The sequence below is a fragment of the Sturnus vulgaris genome, chromosome 1, assembly GCF_052056855.1.
Source record: "Sturnus vulgaris isolate bStuVul1 chromosome 1, bStuVul1.hap1, whole genome shotgun sequence".
NCBI classification, from domain to species: Eukaryota; Metazoa; Chordata; class Aves; order Passeriformes; family Sturnidae; genus Sturnus; species Sturnus vulgaris.
This window is the reverse complement of record NC_142243.1, coordinates 86458718-86474669: the sequence shown is the minus strand read 5'-3', so window position 1 is coordinate 86474669 and position 15952 is coordinate 86458718. Positions and strand designations below refer to the sequence as shown.

The 15952-nt window shown below is 37.1% G+C and overlaps 1 protein-coding gene across 2 annotated transcripts in view; it reads left to right on the top strand.

The window, feature by feature from the left end:
- The window catches only part of ADCY2 (adenylate cyclase 2), a 201358-nt gene that overhangs the window by 133632 nt on the left and 51774 nt on the right, over window positions 1–15952 (top strand). For both annotated transcript variants that reach the window (XM_088171170.1, XM_014872312.2), the window contains exons 6-13: window positions 728–839; window positions 1885–2012; window positions 6872–7030; window positions 7411–7543; window positions 7873–8049; window positions 9362–9405; window positions 11229–11309; window positions 15398–15467. In XM_088171170.1, the coding sequence (XP_088027296.1) occupies window positions 728–839; window positions 1885–2012; window positions 6872–7030; window positions 7411–7543; window positions 7873–8049; window positions 9362–9405; window positions 11229–11309; window positions 15398–15467 (904 nt within the window). The remainder of the gene's footprint in view (window positions 1–727; window positions 840–1884; window positions 2013–6871; window positions 7031–7410; window positions 7544–7872; window positions 8050–9361; window positions 9406–11228; window positions 11310–15397; window positions 15468–15952) is intronic.

Genomic DNA, 15952 nt, shown 5'->3' with positions numbered 1-15952 from the left:
GGATTTGTATCATGTAAACAGAGGCAGCTGTATCACATATATATTTTAGAGAGTACCTGAGATAAAATATTCTGCTGATCGATCTAATTATTTATTAATTAAAAATTTCTAGTCGCTTGAAAAATAAATAACTTTCATTTCAAACATTCTTCTTTACATTTTTCGTGGGGTTTTTGTTTGCTTGTTTGTTTTGTTTTTTGTTTTAATTGGACAAGTTAGTTTGAATTATATTCTTAGAAAATGATTTATTAAAAATATTGCAGGACTTTTCAGGAAGCTTATCTTTTCTTGTGAGCACAAATACTCTTTAAAACTATTAAATTGCTATTATTATACTGCTGATTTGTGACTTGGGAAAAGATTTCTATTTTTTCAATACTGTAACAGGTAGAGGTATAGAATGTTTATAAATACCTATAAATATAGGTATGCCTATAAAGATTGTACCTGAGAAGACAATACCTATAAAGATAAATATAGGTATATATTACCTAATAAGATAAATATAGGTATATATTACCTATAAACACAACACCCATAAAAATAAATATACGTTTACCTATAAATGTAGTTATATTTATTGCTCTACATTTAGTAGTGGCTGTTTTGGGTGTGGGCATATCCCTGTGAAGTCCAGGGTGCTTTCTTTCAGGTTTTGCTGCTGGTTGATGGGTCTGAGTGCTGCAGAAGGAAGCTGTGACCAAGATTGTGTTCATTTCTGTTGCAGCATCTTGTACGCTGATATCGTGGGATTCACTCGCCTGGCCAGTGACTGCTCGCCTGGGGAGCTGGTGCACATGTTAAATGAGCTGTTTGGCAAGTTTGATCAGATTGCAAAGGTGGGTTCCCTGGGCTGCTGCTCTTAGTTTAAATAAGAAAGTCATCTTTACGGTTTTTTTTTTCTTTTCCTCTTGGGGTCTTCGTGCAGCATTTCTGAGACTTAGGCAGGAAGATTTGAAGAGAATGATCTGGCTGTGGTCTGAGTGCAACAGTGCATCTCTGCCAGAGTGACAGTCTGTGAAACCCAAGATAGCTCTCTAATAGGACCAATAAAGACAGCTCATGAAGCCCAATAAAGCTTAATTGCAGATGAACAGTTCTTTAAATAGACTTTTTGCAGTAACAAGGATTAAGAAACTCGAGATAGAAAAGTGTTAGTCAGTTTTCTGATCTCAGAAAAAGCATTAATGAGACTGAAGGAGAAGAGACAATATTGATCTAATCAATTTTAATTACTGACCACAGCCTCTTTATTACTCAAGAAAAAAATCAAATACAATCAGAAATTTTTCTTTTGCTTATTTAGGTGTAATTTTTTATAAAAATTAAATCCAACTTCATGTGTGAAGGTAAAATCAGAAACCTCAGAACATATAAACTTTTCCTGTGTTTTTATTTCTTGAAAAACGATTGTCCAGTATTTTAAAAATTAATTTAAATTAAAATTAAATTTCAGTTTTTAGAAAATAAAAATCTTTGCATGGCCTTAGAGTATAAAATATAGAAATACTTTCATGATTGCTAGCTTCTGGAAGTATTCCATTGTACATCTTCATAGCTGTAAATGTGGAAGACTACATCTTTTGATTTTTATTTGAAACAAAAAGTCTTTATTTAGATTGAAGACATGACAGTCCTTTATTCTCAGGTGTCAACATGTTTTGCAGTGAAATTACTTCTTGCTTTTGCCCATTAAGGACCACAACTGGTGAGGGGATCAACCGTACAAAACTCTCTCAGCATTTCTGTTCTAGCAAGCCCTTCTCTACTGAAACAAACTTTAGTAGAATAACTTTGCTAATGTCGTGTAAGTCAGTCTTTGCAACAGTAACCCTTCATTATGTATTTAAAATTCAATGTCTCACCTTGCTTTTTTTCCTCCAGGAAAATGAATGTATGAGAATTAAGATCTTAGGTGATTGCTATTACTGTGTTTCTGGACTACCTATATCTCTTCAAAATCATGCCAAGAATTGTGTGAAAATGGGACTGGACATGTGTGAAGCCATTAAGTAAGTACTGAACCTTTTAAAAAAGCCTTTAAAATCAGTTTTCTTCCACTAAAATTGTAGTATGTCTAAGTGAGCTACACTTGGCAAAAATGTGTATCACGTGGTGGTCTGGATATTTGGGAGTCCTCTGTGTGATTTGTTTTTTCTAATAAGCTGGACTTTGATTTTGAAACTTGGTATGCTCGTCTCTAAGTTTAAGTTCCAATTTTAAAGTTTTTGTCTAGATCACGTTAACCACTGTCCATGTAACAAAGTAAGAAATTGGCCCATCCTTGTGAGTTATATGTGTGGTGTGCACCTCATCATGAAATGGATAATTATGTTGAACTGTGTTGATCTTAATGATTAAGGAAGTAGCCATACAAAATTATTCCTAGAATTCTTAAATGCTACCCTCATATGTGTGTAATTGTGGTCACAAGAGAGTCTTGGCTTTTAGTTATCTGGTCTTCTAATTCAATCCAGGGTAGTTACTGTATGGGTAGGTTGACTAAAGCAAATTTGGTTCTTTTCCCTTTTATGTGTTCATGGAAAAGGTGTAGTATTTTTGGAAACTAGTATTTTGATCTTCTTTCTTTAGCAATCTTTTATAAAACTAACCTCAGTACAGGAATCAAGTTGCTGCATTCTCTAAAATGTTGTTTCTTCATCCAAAAATCGTTGTACCTTACTTAGTGTCCAAAGAAATCTATTTTTCAAATGGTACTTGGAAGTATTTCTCCTTGCCAAGTGAGATTAAAGTCTACAAATTTAGTTGCATTTCAGTTGCTATCACTAGATGCTTTCTCTTTTTCACTTAGATATACTAGAACACTCTTGCAATTAAGCCATTTGCTTTTTTAGCATACTAGGAAGTAAAGCTACCATCCCTTCTATAGAGTAGTTGGTAAAAGGGTGTCAGTCTCAATGTTCTGCCCCTCCCTTGTTGGTTGGCTTAAAAATGTTGGGATTTTTTTCCCCAGCCTTTGAGTGAAAATGAGAGCTTTCTGGTTTGCCTTTCAAAACATCTGTGTGCTGTGTGAGAAATGTGAATTAAAAGTATTTGCATAGAGTTTCTGATCAACCTGTTGCTTTGTTACTTAAGAGAAAAAATTATAGGAGGTTACAGGATGGTGGAAAAGCAACACGAAACTTGAGCCATAAAGTGCCCTTCACAAAGAACCAAAGTATATCACACATCATAATGCAATGTTTTACTTGAGCTCAGAGAGCAATCTGTCAGTTCTTCACACTTTAGAACTTCCAATTTCCTCTGAAATAACTTTCTCCTCAGGCTGCTATCAAGTATGTTCATTGTTAATGCAGTACGATCAGGTTCTTGGTAAGAGCAGCCTTACAGACTAGGAAATTATATGTTAGTTGTAAAGCATATTCTGATCTGACTTTATTACTGTAGTCAGAAACCACAATGCTCCCATAGACAGATGCCTGATTACCACAGCCTGTTTATAGAAGGAGTGAGGGATCTGTACCCTGTGTTTTCAAGTCCTTTCAAAGTATTATGTCAAGTGTCACAGCCTGCAGTTGAATGAAAATTGCTGATTATTAATCAACTCCATATTTTCTTGTGTGATTGCTGCATCTTTGCATGAAAGCATAGCCTGACATACTTCTGTGCCCTGTAAAATGAGAAGTAGTAATACTCTTGCTATGGGCAGTGTGTGACTCAGTGTTTGACTTGCTCTATCTATCTTTTTTGTCAGATTGAAATTATTGTTATATTCAGTCACTAAGGTGCAAACTTCCCCCTTGGTGTGTAAGCTACTGAAATAAAGTAGTCTTCTGTTTGTAGTAGTAGTTCTGTATAGATTTTACCACCTGAATATAGTTTCAGTTCCACTTCTCTTTGAAGCAAAAATGGAGGAATTCTGCCAAATTGTCAGATGATCTGTACTGTAAAGTCTTAATCAGTCTTCTTACCTAATGTTTTGTAGTTTCATTTTGAGCAATTCATCTTCCCTATGCTATGGATTGTTCCAATTAAAACATGGATTGTAGTCCCATTGATTAATTGCTTTGCTTCTCTGCTCTATATTGGAACAAATCCAATGTTTCTTATAGTCTGCAGCCTGCTTCCCCAAGAGTGGGATGCTCACTTTATCAAGCCATAAATGCCAGTGCTGCCTGGGAAGCTGAGAGCTGACCACCTTAACTGGGTGCTTTAGGACAGAGCTTATCTGTTAAGGCAAAATATGTTTATGTGTGAATATATGTGTTGTGTCCATTCAGCTCAGACTCTACCCCCTTGTCTGTCTGGCGACTTCCTTATTTGCATGTTTCTCAGTCACAAATTTCTCAAAGACTTCCTTTGATTTGGTAGCATGAAACAAATTCCATTTCAGATGAAAGTGAAAGAAACTGTTGGATATAAGATGGTGATACCATTTTGAATGCTAGACAGAAAATAAAATAATTTTTTTAGGTGTGATTTCATTTCTTCAGGTCTGATCCCAAAGGAAAGCTATGCTGTAAAACATGGCAATTTGCAGGGATTTAAATGCCTAAGGCTCACTCAATGTGTTGAAGTGTGTAAGAAAGGGCTAGGTGAGTCTTAGATACCTTGGTCCAGAATTATAATAAAGCTGAAATAAAGCATGTAGATGCTTTCCTAATGACCTGAACTCTTGCTCGTATGGAGTAAAGTTGCTACAATTACCTGCAAGATAACCATGCCTCTGAAAAATGCAGAATGCTTACAAACTCAAATTTCACATTGCAATAAAAAAAATACAGCCTTGATGAGTACTTTGACTGCTCAGCTAGGCTGGACACATAGACTGTGCTGTGCTGAAGGAAACCAGAGTGACAGGGGGAGCAGAAAATGAAATAAAGGTGGGAAGTTTCAGATATGCTTTCTGTAGGTAATGCAAACATCCTCTGGGGATGTGATAGCCTGAATTCAGTGAATGTATTCAGTGCCTGCATTGTCACAGCAATTGTTCAAGGAGTTCAGAAGAGAAGAAGTAGTAAACTCTAATTCGGTCTAGAGTTACACTGCTGATTTAATGTCTTCCATGGTTTCTTTAATTTGTGAGACAGAAGAAGACATGCAGTTCTGGTACAATTCTGCTTGCTCCCCTGCTTAACTCCTGAGAGCTTATTATAAAGCAGACTTTATTCCACTTGCTGTGCAGAATATGGAAGGGCAGTCTTTTGACAAGCACTCCTAGAGGATAAATGTTCCACTTCCATTTTGCCCAGTTTTTTAAAACACTGTTTTCCAAAGTGCTAGGCCTGTGTCATATACCTTGTGCAGAGCAAAGTGGTGATTTTGTTTTGCAAAATGCTTAAAAAGATCATTTACAGGCAGTTCATTTTCAAGTGTGTCAGCTACACAACAGCACTGTAAAATGGCAATATGAAAAGAAATGCCAATAAACACTTGAGAGAGACAGACGGAATTAAAATACTTTCAGTTATGCTCCGGTTAATTTCATTTCCCAGAAAACAAACACTTGAGAATGAGTCCTTAAATGCAGGATTTACCTTGTCAATTTAGACCTGTTGCGTTCTATGTTCCCTTTCAAAAAAACCAAAAAAAACCCAAAAACACACACACACACACACACACACACACACACACACACACACACACACATTTTAAAAAAATAAAAAAAATCCCCCAAAACTGGCACATTAATTCAATGATTCAGAAGGTACAGAGCTGATGATTATCATCACTGAGACCAAAGATGTTGCTAGAACTATACACCCAACAGGATCCATTTGGGTTTCTTATTCTGCAGTTGTTTCTTCCATTAACACCCCGAATTTCTCCATGTGCATGTTCCTTATTGCTAGCTAGGTTTAGGTCCACATCAGTTGGAGTTTAAATATGTAAATCCAGCTAACTTATGATCTTCCCATTTCTTCGAGCTGTCTAAGCCTGTAGATATCTGAATTAGTTTTATTACTCTTTACATATGTGGTTAGGTACCCATATGACATATGTTTGGAAATGTTCTGGTTGTTTGACCTCAGTCACCCAACAGTGGTTCAGAAGAGCTGCTTCTGCAAAGATAAACACCTGTCCTATGTGTAGGGCCCTTCTGAGATTTGGGATGGGGTGAAGAGATACTTAACTCTGTCACTGGAAAGGTCAGAGGTTTAGATGTGGTTTGGACAGTGAGGATAGCCTTTCATTTGCTCTATAATGTTCTAGTGGGTGCAGCATGCATTAAGCATGTGGAAGGTTGTTGAGGCTATGTTCTCCACAGCCTGAATGGCACTGAACCCATGTCCCCAAAGAGTGTACAAGCCCCAGCCTTGGAATATCCTGAGGTGCTGTGTTTTTTGTCCTTCCTCTCAGATATGGCAGATATAAGAAGGTGTCCCATGTCAACATTAGGGTCTTTAGATAGAAGGGTGCATAAAAGCAGTTCCAGACCTCCAAAAGCAATCTGTAGAACAAAAACATGAGACTAAACATTTCCACTATTCATCACAGCCCTCCCAATTAATTTCAGATGAATATAAAAGAAGGAACTTCAGACACAGAATTGAAAATTAATATTTCTACAAATTGTTGCAAATACATATAATAGGAAAAGTAATATATAGTTGTAACATTAAAAGAATGGAAGCACTGCTAAGAAGAGGTAAATGTTATTACTGCTGTTGCTGCTACTTGCATCGAATGATAGAATGTTTTGGATTGGAATGGGCCTTAAAGACCATCTAGTTCCAGCTTCCCTGCCGTGGTCAGGGACACCTCCCACTACAGCAGGTTGCATTAAGCCCCATCTAACCTGGCCTTGAGCACTTCCAGGGGTGTGCCACCCATATCATTTGACTGGTAAATTAAAAGCAAACAAAGGGCCTATTATGTATATTAACAGAGGCTTTATTCTCAACCACAGGAAAGTGAGAGATGCGACTGGAGTGGATATTAACATGCGGGTAGGAGTGCACTCTGGGAACGTGCTCTGCGGCGTTATTGGGCTGCAGAAGTGGCAGTACGATGTGTGGTCCCACGATGTCACCCTGGCCAACCACATGGAAGCTGGGGGAGTCCCGGGGTAAGAGTCTTCTCTGTTAACCTTTGGACACGTGGATTTTTCAGTCATGGACAAATGCATAGGCACCATGTCTTAAGCTATCAGCCTTCATGGAGATGCCTGAACCAAATCTTAGATGCTGTCCTGAGGAAAAAAAAAAACAAAACAAACAAACCAAACTAAGTATTTCCTGTGATTTAAGGAGCATTTTTTTTTTCTGGATGGAAACCTTTAGATTTATGCCCATTAGAACTTCTAAAACTTAGATTAGAGGGACTGCAAAAGAAGTGAGCAGCGAATAAAAGGTGCATCCAAAAGCAAGTAAAAAAGGTTGATCAGGTTTAAATTATGCTTTTGATCGGTATCTGTGACTTTGTTCCTCTTGTAAAATATAATTTCAGCCGTGTTCACATCACGTCAGTCACCTTGGCACATTTGAATGGAGCTTACAAAGTGGAAGATGGGGACGGAGATGTGAGGGACCCATATCTGAAAGAGCATAATGTTAAGACTTACTTTGTAATCAATCCTAAGGTTAGTAGTACTTTTATTTTGTGGCCAGTCATACTTTTTTTTGAGCAGGATCACTAATCTCTTTATTGAATAATTCACTACAATAAGATATTGATCCTAGCTGTTACTGATGCCTACAAATATATAATGTTTGCAGTGCAAATGTTTCCCGCTCTCCAGAAATAAGTCTCTGATACTTCCCAGCAATATCATTAAGAACTGCAGGTTCTTAGCATCTCTCCATTTACAAGTCCCTAATCACGGAGGTGTGTGGTGCCAGATGACGCACTGCTGCTTCAAAAGGTCATGAGCACGAAGGCTGATGTCACCTTTTGTCCTCTGTCAACCAGGGAGAGAAGCGAAGCCCCCAGCACCACATTCGGCCTCGGCACACTCTTGACGGAGCCAAAATGAGAGCTTCTGTGCGCATGACCCGCTACCTGGAGTCCTGGGGAGCAGCCAAGCCGTTCGCACACTTGCACCACAGGGACAGCATGACCACTGAAAACGGCAAGATAAGCACAACAGTAGGGGCCTACTTATGTCATTTCGTACAATATAGCAATATTTGAAAGGAAAAGGCTGCTCGCTGCTAAATACCTGGTTATTTCTGGTAAAAGAAGATACGTGTAGTTGTAGAGGGCATAAACCCAGTGAACTTGCTGGAAGCTTTTCCATTGGAATAGGAGTTTTGGATTAGGTTCTAAGAAGCCACAAGTGCATCCTGTAGGTGCATCTCTGAATTATAAGGAATCTAGCACAAAATTTGACCCTTGGGGCTCAGGGAGCTGACCCCCCAAATCACAGCATGTACAGTGGCTTCTCTTTTCTTGTGGAAAGATATTTTGAACATAAAGCCAGAATGTAACATCTTTAGGAAGGAAATCCTTTAATACAGAGAAATTCCTAGAGATTGATTGTTTAGCTACCTTCTCCGTTTGGAACATGGCCAAACCTGGAGCAAAGGCTGTGAAGTTAGAGTAGTCCCTGTGGTACCTTGAGTGGACTTTATTCAGACTACCCCAGGAACCAAATCCATACTCACTGTAACATCTGCTTTTTGAAGGTGCACCTACAAGTCATTAGCTGTGGTTGAAGGCCTGAGTTTTAGAGTATTATAGTTCAATGTTGCATCTTTTCCACTGAACGGATTTGTTTTTAATTTTACTAACACTCTTATACTGCTGTCAGTAAGATACTGTCAATCTACAGCTTGTACATTGCATTATCTTCTATTTCTTAAAAGAGAATGTGCAAAGGAAAATTCTGATAGTTTTCAATGTTGGCATTCAGTTTTGTTCCTGTCCTGATGAGACATATTCTTCTTTAATAAATATAGTGCTTCAGAATGTGCATTGTGACAGGTTCATTACAGGAAGTACCCAGCCATCATTATTAATCACAAAACAAATGTGGCTGTGATGGCTGCTGTTGCTATTAATTAAAAGATAATGACCATTGTCTGTATTTGGCCACTCAGGTCTGTTTTTTTCAAAACCACTTAAAATTGGTTTTTGCTGAAGCTGGCAAGAGTTTGGGCTACATCCAAACAGTGGTGGCATTGGAATATTTGTGATAAAGCAAAACACTCTTGGATTCAGACTGTTGTATTCATTTATCCTGTGTTTATACTGATAGATGAGTTTTATTCCAGGTCACTCCATCTTCACTTCTAGCTAGATTTTTCTTTTAGACAGTTTCAATCAAATGCAGAAAGTATTTACACTGGAAACTTTTCTCCTTCTCACGCTGTTTTCAACACTATTTTAAAAGAAATGTAATATTATTAAAGTCTATTTTAATTAATAGGAGTATTTTTGTTTGTTTGTTTGTTTTTAGGATGTTCCCATGGGGCAATATCATTTTCAGCGTTGCAGAGAGAGGTAAATCAATCTTTAAAATTTAATTCATAGAAAGTCCACATAAATAAATATACATTGTTATGCTTTCAAATATTGGGGGCCATTGCTCACTCAGACTGTTTTATCATGTAAGTGCTGATACCTCTTACATAAAGAAGGGCTATGGAAACAGATTTGGCAGACATGTTACTTATGAATTGCAAATTCACTCCCTGGTAACAAATAGCTTTATTCTGAATTGGCATGTTGGTGACCTATTACAAACCAGGTACTCTATCAGTGGGAAGAAAATTATATACAGGAAAATTGGGAGGAAGCCCAGAGAGGGGTAAGAACAGAGAAGATGGAAAGGGCTGTTAATATTTTTTCTTAAAACATCTAATAATATATACTAAAAGAGACATTTTGTATATTTGTTTAACTGCTTTGTATTTGTATTGTGGTTTATTATTTTAAAGTCTTTAGTATGTTTGCAGTAGTAGATATCCAAAAGGTATTTTGTGGTCTTTTATGGTGCTCCTACTACTCAAAATGTTTGCAAGATCACAATAGCTTTAAGTTTTCATGCTTCTGCTTGGTGCCTTGATGACTAGGGCAAGATGGTGATATCATAAATACCGTAAAGTCTATTTAAATAAACCTTCTAAAAATCTGAATTGTTATTGTCTGTGGTTACTATGCAATTGCCTAATATATTGCTAAGTTCCAGAAGGTGAAAAAGATTTGACTGAACATGCATGATATTAATAAAGAGAGTGTAATTCTAAAACTGCACATTTATATTTGGACAGTATGTCCAAAGAATTTCTATCAGTCATTGAAAGACCATTGGACTGTGGCATTTGGAAATAATACAGTTCTTGAAGATTCAGAAGTGTTCTTGCTTTTTTGTTTCTAAACACCACTCCAGAATAGATTCAGAAGGCGCAAAACATGTGTCTTGGTATCATATTAAGGAAGGAATTTCTTCCATTACTAATGTCCATATCTAATGTCCGTAGTGAGAGAGGCATGTAACTAGGATTCTAGATAAGCTAGTTAATCATTCTCACAGGATAGAGATGCAGTGATCATAAGCACTTTGAAAATCAGTATTTTACTAGAATATGAAAATGTAGGGTTTGAAGCCTGATGTAGGCTTCTGTTTTTGAAAGTCTTAGTTCTTATGCATTACACAATAGTTTTATGTTGTTAAGGATCTGCCAAGAGTATTAACTGTGGTTGGACAATGTCTTCTCATCTGTCTATGTATTTTTCCTAGGCTCATAGAGAAATATGACGTATGCTTGAAACTAATTTCAGAGTGCTCAGTTTTCTTAATAAAAATAATAAAGTATTTCTAAGAAAAGAGAGTTAGTAGGATTTTGGTAGGAGATATCTATTATGCCTCAGTGCACTAATACATTGTGCTCATCATACAGTTCTGACAATGTTTTTTTTTTAAAAAAAAAGCATGATACAAGAATGCTTTATGAATTTGAGCATATTCTCATTCTTTTTCATGAATTCATAACACTGTGGAAGACTTTCCTTAGACAAGAATTTGTGGAAGACTTTCCTTAGACCAGAATTTCTTGAGCTCTCTTGATTTTTTATGAAATCTTTTCTTGTGTTTGTATTTAAGTGTTCCCTGATAGCTAAGTTCTAGATTTGTGAGTGTGTGTGTTTGTGTGTGAGACTGTGGCTTATGGTGTCTTTTTTAAGGGCTTATTATGAGGGTCATTGTGCCTTATGCCTATAGTTGCTATTGCAGTTAAATGTTTAAATGTTAAAGATTTATGATAAACTCACAAGTTTATGATAGCTGTTGTTTTTGATGAAACTTCCCACATTTTTCATTCCAGAACAAAATCACAGAAAAGAAGATTTGAGGAAGAACTGAATGAGAGGATGATCCAAGCCATTGACGGAATCAATGCCCAAAAGTATGGCTTTATCCTCTATCCTTTATTGTCTTTATCCATTCCAATTTTGACATAAATCTACAACAGAGGGCAGTGTTTAATATTTTTTTGTCCACACATGCACACCAAGTCTGAAAACACTAAAGGTGTCACAAATAGTGGCATAGGGAAGCCTTGCACAGTTTGAAGTTAGGCTGTAAAGTAACATTTTCTACTATATAAGACAGTGCCTGTGAATCATGGTGTGACAGGGGTATTGACTTGTCTTGATCTTCCTGGCAAAGGGAGTTTGCTCTGTAGCTGTTTGTGTCTGTAGACTCATGGCTGCAACACCACAGATTTATCTTATCTGGGGGCACAGATGTAAGACACAAGAAATGACTGGCTCAGGAGTCAGAATGACGTGGAAACTGATGCTTCCTAATTGTAACAGAAACAATTCCTCAGTATTAGAAACTTTCCCTAAAACCATAGTTTGATGTCTCTCAATTAGTTGGTTGGTTTATTAGAAAAGGCTAATCTTGATGGCATGTTGGAATTGCTGGGTGAGACAACATGCCATGTATTTTTTTCTGTGTCCTAGGAAGAGCTGGAGGCAGTATGATGTTTTCTGTTTCCTGGTGAATACATAAGGATAGAAAGAAATCAATTCCAGTCCAAAAGAAGTGTTCAAGCTTCTTATATTTCTCTGATGAAATAAGGGAATTATCATTCAAAAATGTGGACAATAATTGTGATGAATTACATGTTTCCCCTACTTCTGTTACTCAGAATCTTAGTTAGCTGAATATTACACCTAATTTTTAAATGTTCATATGTCACATTTGGGGTTTTTTTTCATCTTTTAGTCCTCTTAAATGGAACTTGGATTTAAAAAAAATTTTCAGTAAATTTAGAAGGGTGTTGATATTTATAGGTCATAGAGAGAACACAGTGAAATAGGGTAGGTGATAGGTAAAGCCTTTTGATTATGCTAAAACAGATTTGCCTAAAACAGCTATAAATTCTGGCAGGCTTTCTATGTCTTTAGGTACACTTGCTCTAATAAAAGGATTTAAAAAATGATGTTTTGATGTCAGAAGTAAAGCATCTGTATAAATGCATTAAAATATTGGTGTGACCCTACTGTATGTTGTTTTATCTTAGACAATCCCTGTCTTATCTAATTAGTACATACAATTCAGAGAAACTTAGCAATAAAAAAGGTTTCTGAAAAAGTTTCATTGTATTTTGTGAATTACATGGGAAATTGCAGAAAGATAAGAAATTATATATCAGAAAGTCTGAATGTCACCTTCCAAAACTAGATTCTCTACCTAGCTCTGTATTGATTTGCTGAATCAATCTCTTAAAAGCTATTGTTCAATTGATTAATATTCAGGAATATGTTACAAAAAGTGCTGATTCCTCAAACATCAAGGTAATTCAATATTTTAACGCTGTAAAGGCTAAGCACACAAAAAAAAGGCAAATAAAGTACTTCCTACATTCAAGACACAAAACCAATCACATTTTTGTTTTCTTTATTATTGTACCTATTTTTGTGCCTCAGTTTTTCATCTGTAAATGAAAATAACATGATTAGCTACAGTGAACGATTAGTTCTGAAACTAAACAAAAAGGTTCGTGAATCAAGGAGAAAACTTTTAAGGAAGTCTATGAGAAAACTGGCATTTCTAAATGCTTTAAGTGTAACATTTGGATTGCATGGCAGATAGGTCTATGACTGAATGAAGAAAATTTAAAAAACATTATTGCAAGAGTGAGTCAAGAACAAAGAGCTTCTGTGCCTTAGCCATTAGGGTGTAACATCACTTTCTCCATGGGTTTCTTTTCCCTGTGTCTTGAACAAAGCACTCCTGGCTCAAAGCACCTGTCCTGCAGAGGCTGGGGATGAGCAGCCCTAGCTAAGCCATCCCAAGCCTTGGAGCTTAGGGAACTGCTGTAGGACATGAGAGGGAGGGATGGCCATCTGCTAGCTAAATATGCACCTACAAAGAGTGCTAAATTAAAGCCAGTTGGTCTTTGGCGAGTAGGTTGCTGTGTTAAAGGGACACACTCACTTTGCTCATTTTTTCCTTTGAGTCACAGTGCTGCTATATTCTGTGCATAATTCCTTGCTGTACATTGTCAAGCAGTACAAGCCCTGTGAAGCCACACACCTTTGTGGATACAGGCAGAATTCAGATATCTGTCTGTATTGTTCCTGGAATTGCAAAAGAATTTACGTCCAACTTTGGTACCTAGTTTCCCAAGAGACATGTCCTCAGGTTCTTGCAAATACTTCGGCAATTTTCAGACTCATCAGGGAGTCAGGCTGAAGGCAGAACTTTTTTAGCCCTTATGTCGGTGCCAAAGGTATGTGACTTTGTGCTCCCTCTTCTGTACTCAGTCTCCACTTCCATTTGTGTTGTACTGTTTCCCTCATCTCAGACCTCTCAGCGTCTGCTACATAAAACCAGTATAGTTTTTTTCTGAACTTTTAAGAAGAACTAAAAGCTTCTGAAAACATGAGCTTGTAATGTGGAGTATGAGGCAGCACGTGCTCTAAATGGCACTCCTGACTTCACATGCGATCACGTGTGTAACCAAATTGGGCCCTGGGGAGCAGATCTGCAGAGAGAACTTTTTAGTAGTGCTGATGGTAATTAAATCAATCCACCTGTCAGATACCATAAGAAAAATCAGGAAATTAGTTAACTATTTGGGGAAGAGGGTTACTTCTTGTTCAATTTTTGTAGCTAAATGGAAAAAAAACCTTTCCATTTTCACAGTTTATCAAAAATGTTCCTCAAAGTGAATGTTTTCTCCAGTAGATTGCAGCTGAGCCCAAACAAAATCATGCTATATGTACACCAGCTTTCCAGTTCCCTTTCTTCTCAGAATCCTAACTATGATCACACATAGATGGAAACCATTGCAGAGCAAAAAGGGAAATACATTTTTGAATTAAGCATTCTGAGAACTGAATATGTTTACAGACCCTTTTTTTAATGCAACTCGATTGCACAGGAGCAGGGACAGTCTCCTAGGCAAGGAAACAAATATTTTCCATTTCACAAATTAAAGCTAATAGCTTGCACTCCACTCTGTCCACTTCTGTTCTCCAGGACTTTAATTTAGGATATGTTCCACTGTGGTTCACTGCTGCTGCTTATTTGCATTACAGACTGTCAGTTGAGACATTCCCTTTTATTTAGAAGGCATTAGCTACAGTACTAGTTTAGAGCCTAATTTAAAGTTATTGCAGGAAATGTTGGGAAAAAATCTCAGTCCCTACTACTATTGTTCAAGCTTAAGTACTGCATGTCCACAGACCTAATCTGTTTAATTAATTTTTTGTTTTCAAATTTATGTCATGCCCTTGAGGTACAAGCAGCCAACCCTCTTGACATTTAAACATTCTATATATTTTCGAGTGTCTATTAAAATAAATGTAGACTTTCATATTAGAACATCTCATTCTGTAAAAGTTATGTCAAGCTTTTGTCAAGATCCACGTAGTTTAAAATAGATATGTCGTTTCAATGCAAGGGAAGGCTTTATAATCAGCAAAAAGATCAAAATCTACCCCTATTGTACAGGGTCAGTAGTCAAGAGACCGAAACAGCTCAAAGACAAAATCCCTCCACCTCTTTTAATACTGTTTGTTACATTTTTGTTTGCTATAGAAGTTTGTGAAATGTAACTTACCTACTCACCACTCCTGCATATCGTAACAGTGCCCTTCCCAAAGGTACCCTGTCAAGGCCTGTTTTGTCTCAGGTCCTCTTCTGTCCACTGGAGATACTCCAGTATTTTGGACATGAGTGGAATATCACTGTTAGAATTCCATCATTCCATCGATTCTCCTTAGGCATGATCAACAGAAAAATAATTGTCCATCTCAGCTTTTTTTTCACATGCACTTTAGCAATAGAAGCCAACAAGGAGAGAGGATTTTCAGTTTCCACTCTTTTTATCACTCAGTGAAATTCATCATATGCACTGCAATACACATGAACTTACTTAATTCCAACTTATTTTCTTATTTTGCTGCATTTCAGTAATAGAAAAGGACAGGACTACTTTCTTCCTATGTCAGTGATGATGTTCCTTCTCTCTTCTAGGCAGTGGCTTAAATCTGAAGACATTCAAAGGATATCACTTCTTTTCTATAATAAGACTCTGGAAAAAGAAGTAAGTTCTTTTCAATAAGTTCAATAAGTCAGGCCTTTTCACTGTTTTATAGCCCTGTAGACCTTGAGTGTATTTCTACACACTGACACAGTTTCAGCAGGAAGACTGGGGAGTTGCCTCTTTCTGTTTTCTCATGAGCATAGGGCAGCTGATAGCTGAACAGCTATGCTGTCCTTTGGGGAACTAAGAGGTAGGTTGGACCACAAGTGGCTGTATAAATTGGTGAATTTGTTGAGAAGGGGCTAGAGGAAGTATTACCATGCTGTGCTCACACTGTCCAGTAAGTATCCTCTGTGTCCCATGTGGTGGTCGAATACATACATAGTTATTTTTGTAGATATCTTTCAGTTCAAGGCATCTAAAATGATTTTCAGATTCTTTCACAGATCAGCAGAATAGTTGCTATGGCCAGCTGAAAAAGGCATGTGTTGCTTGGCAATGCACTAGGGTGGAAAAGGTTTCAAGGTTCCTTGAGCCTGTTTTGA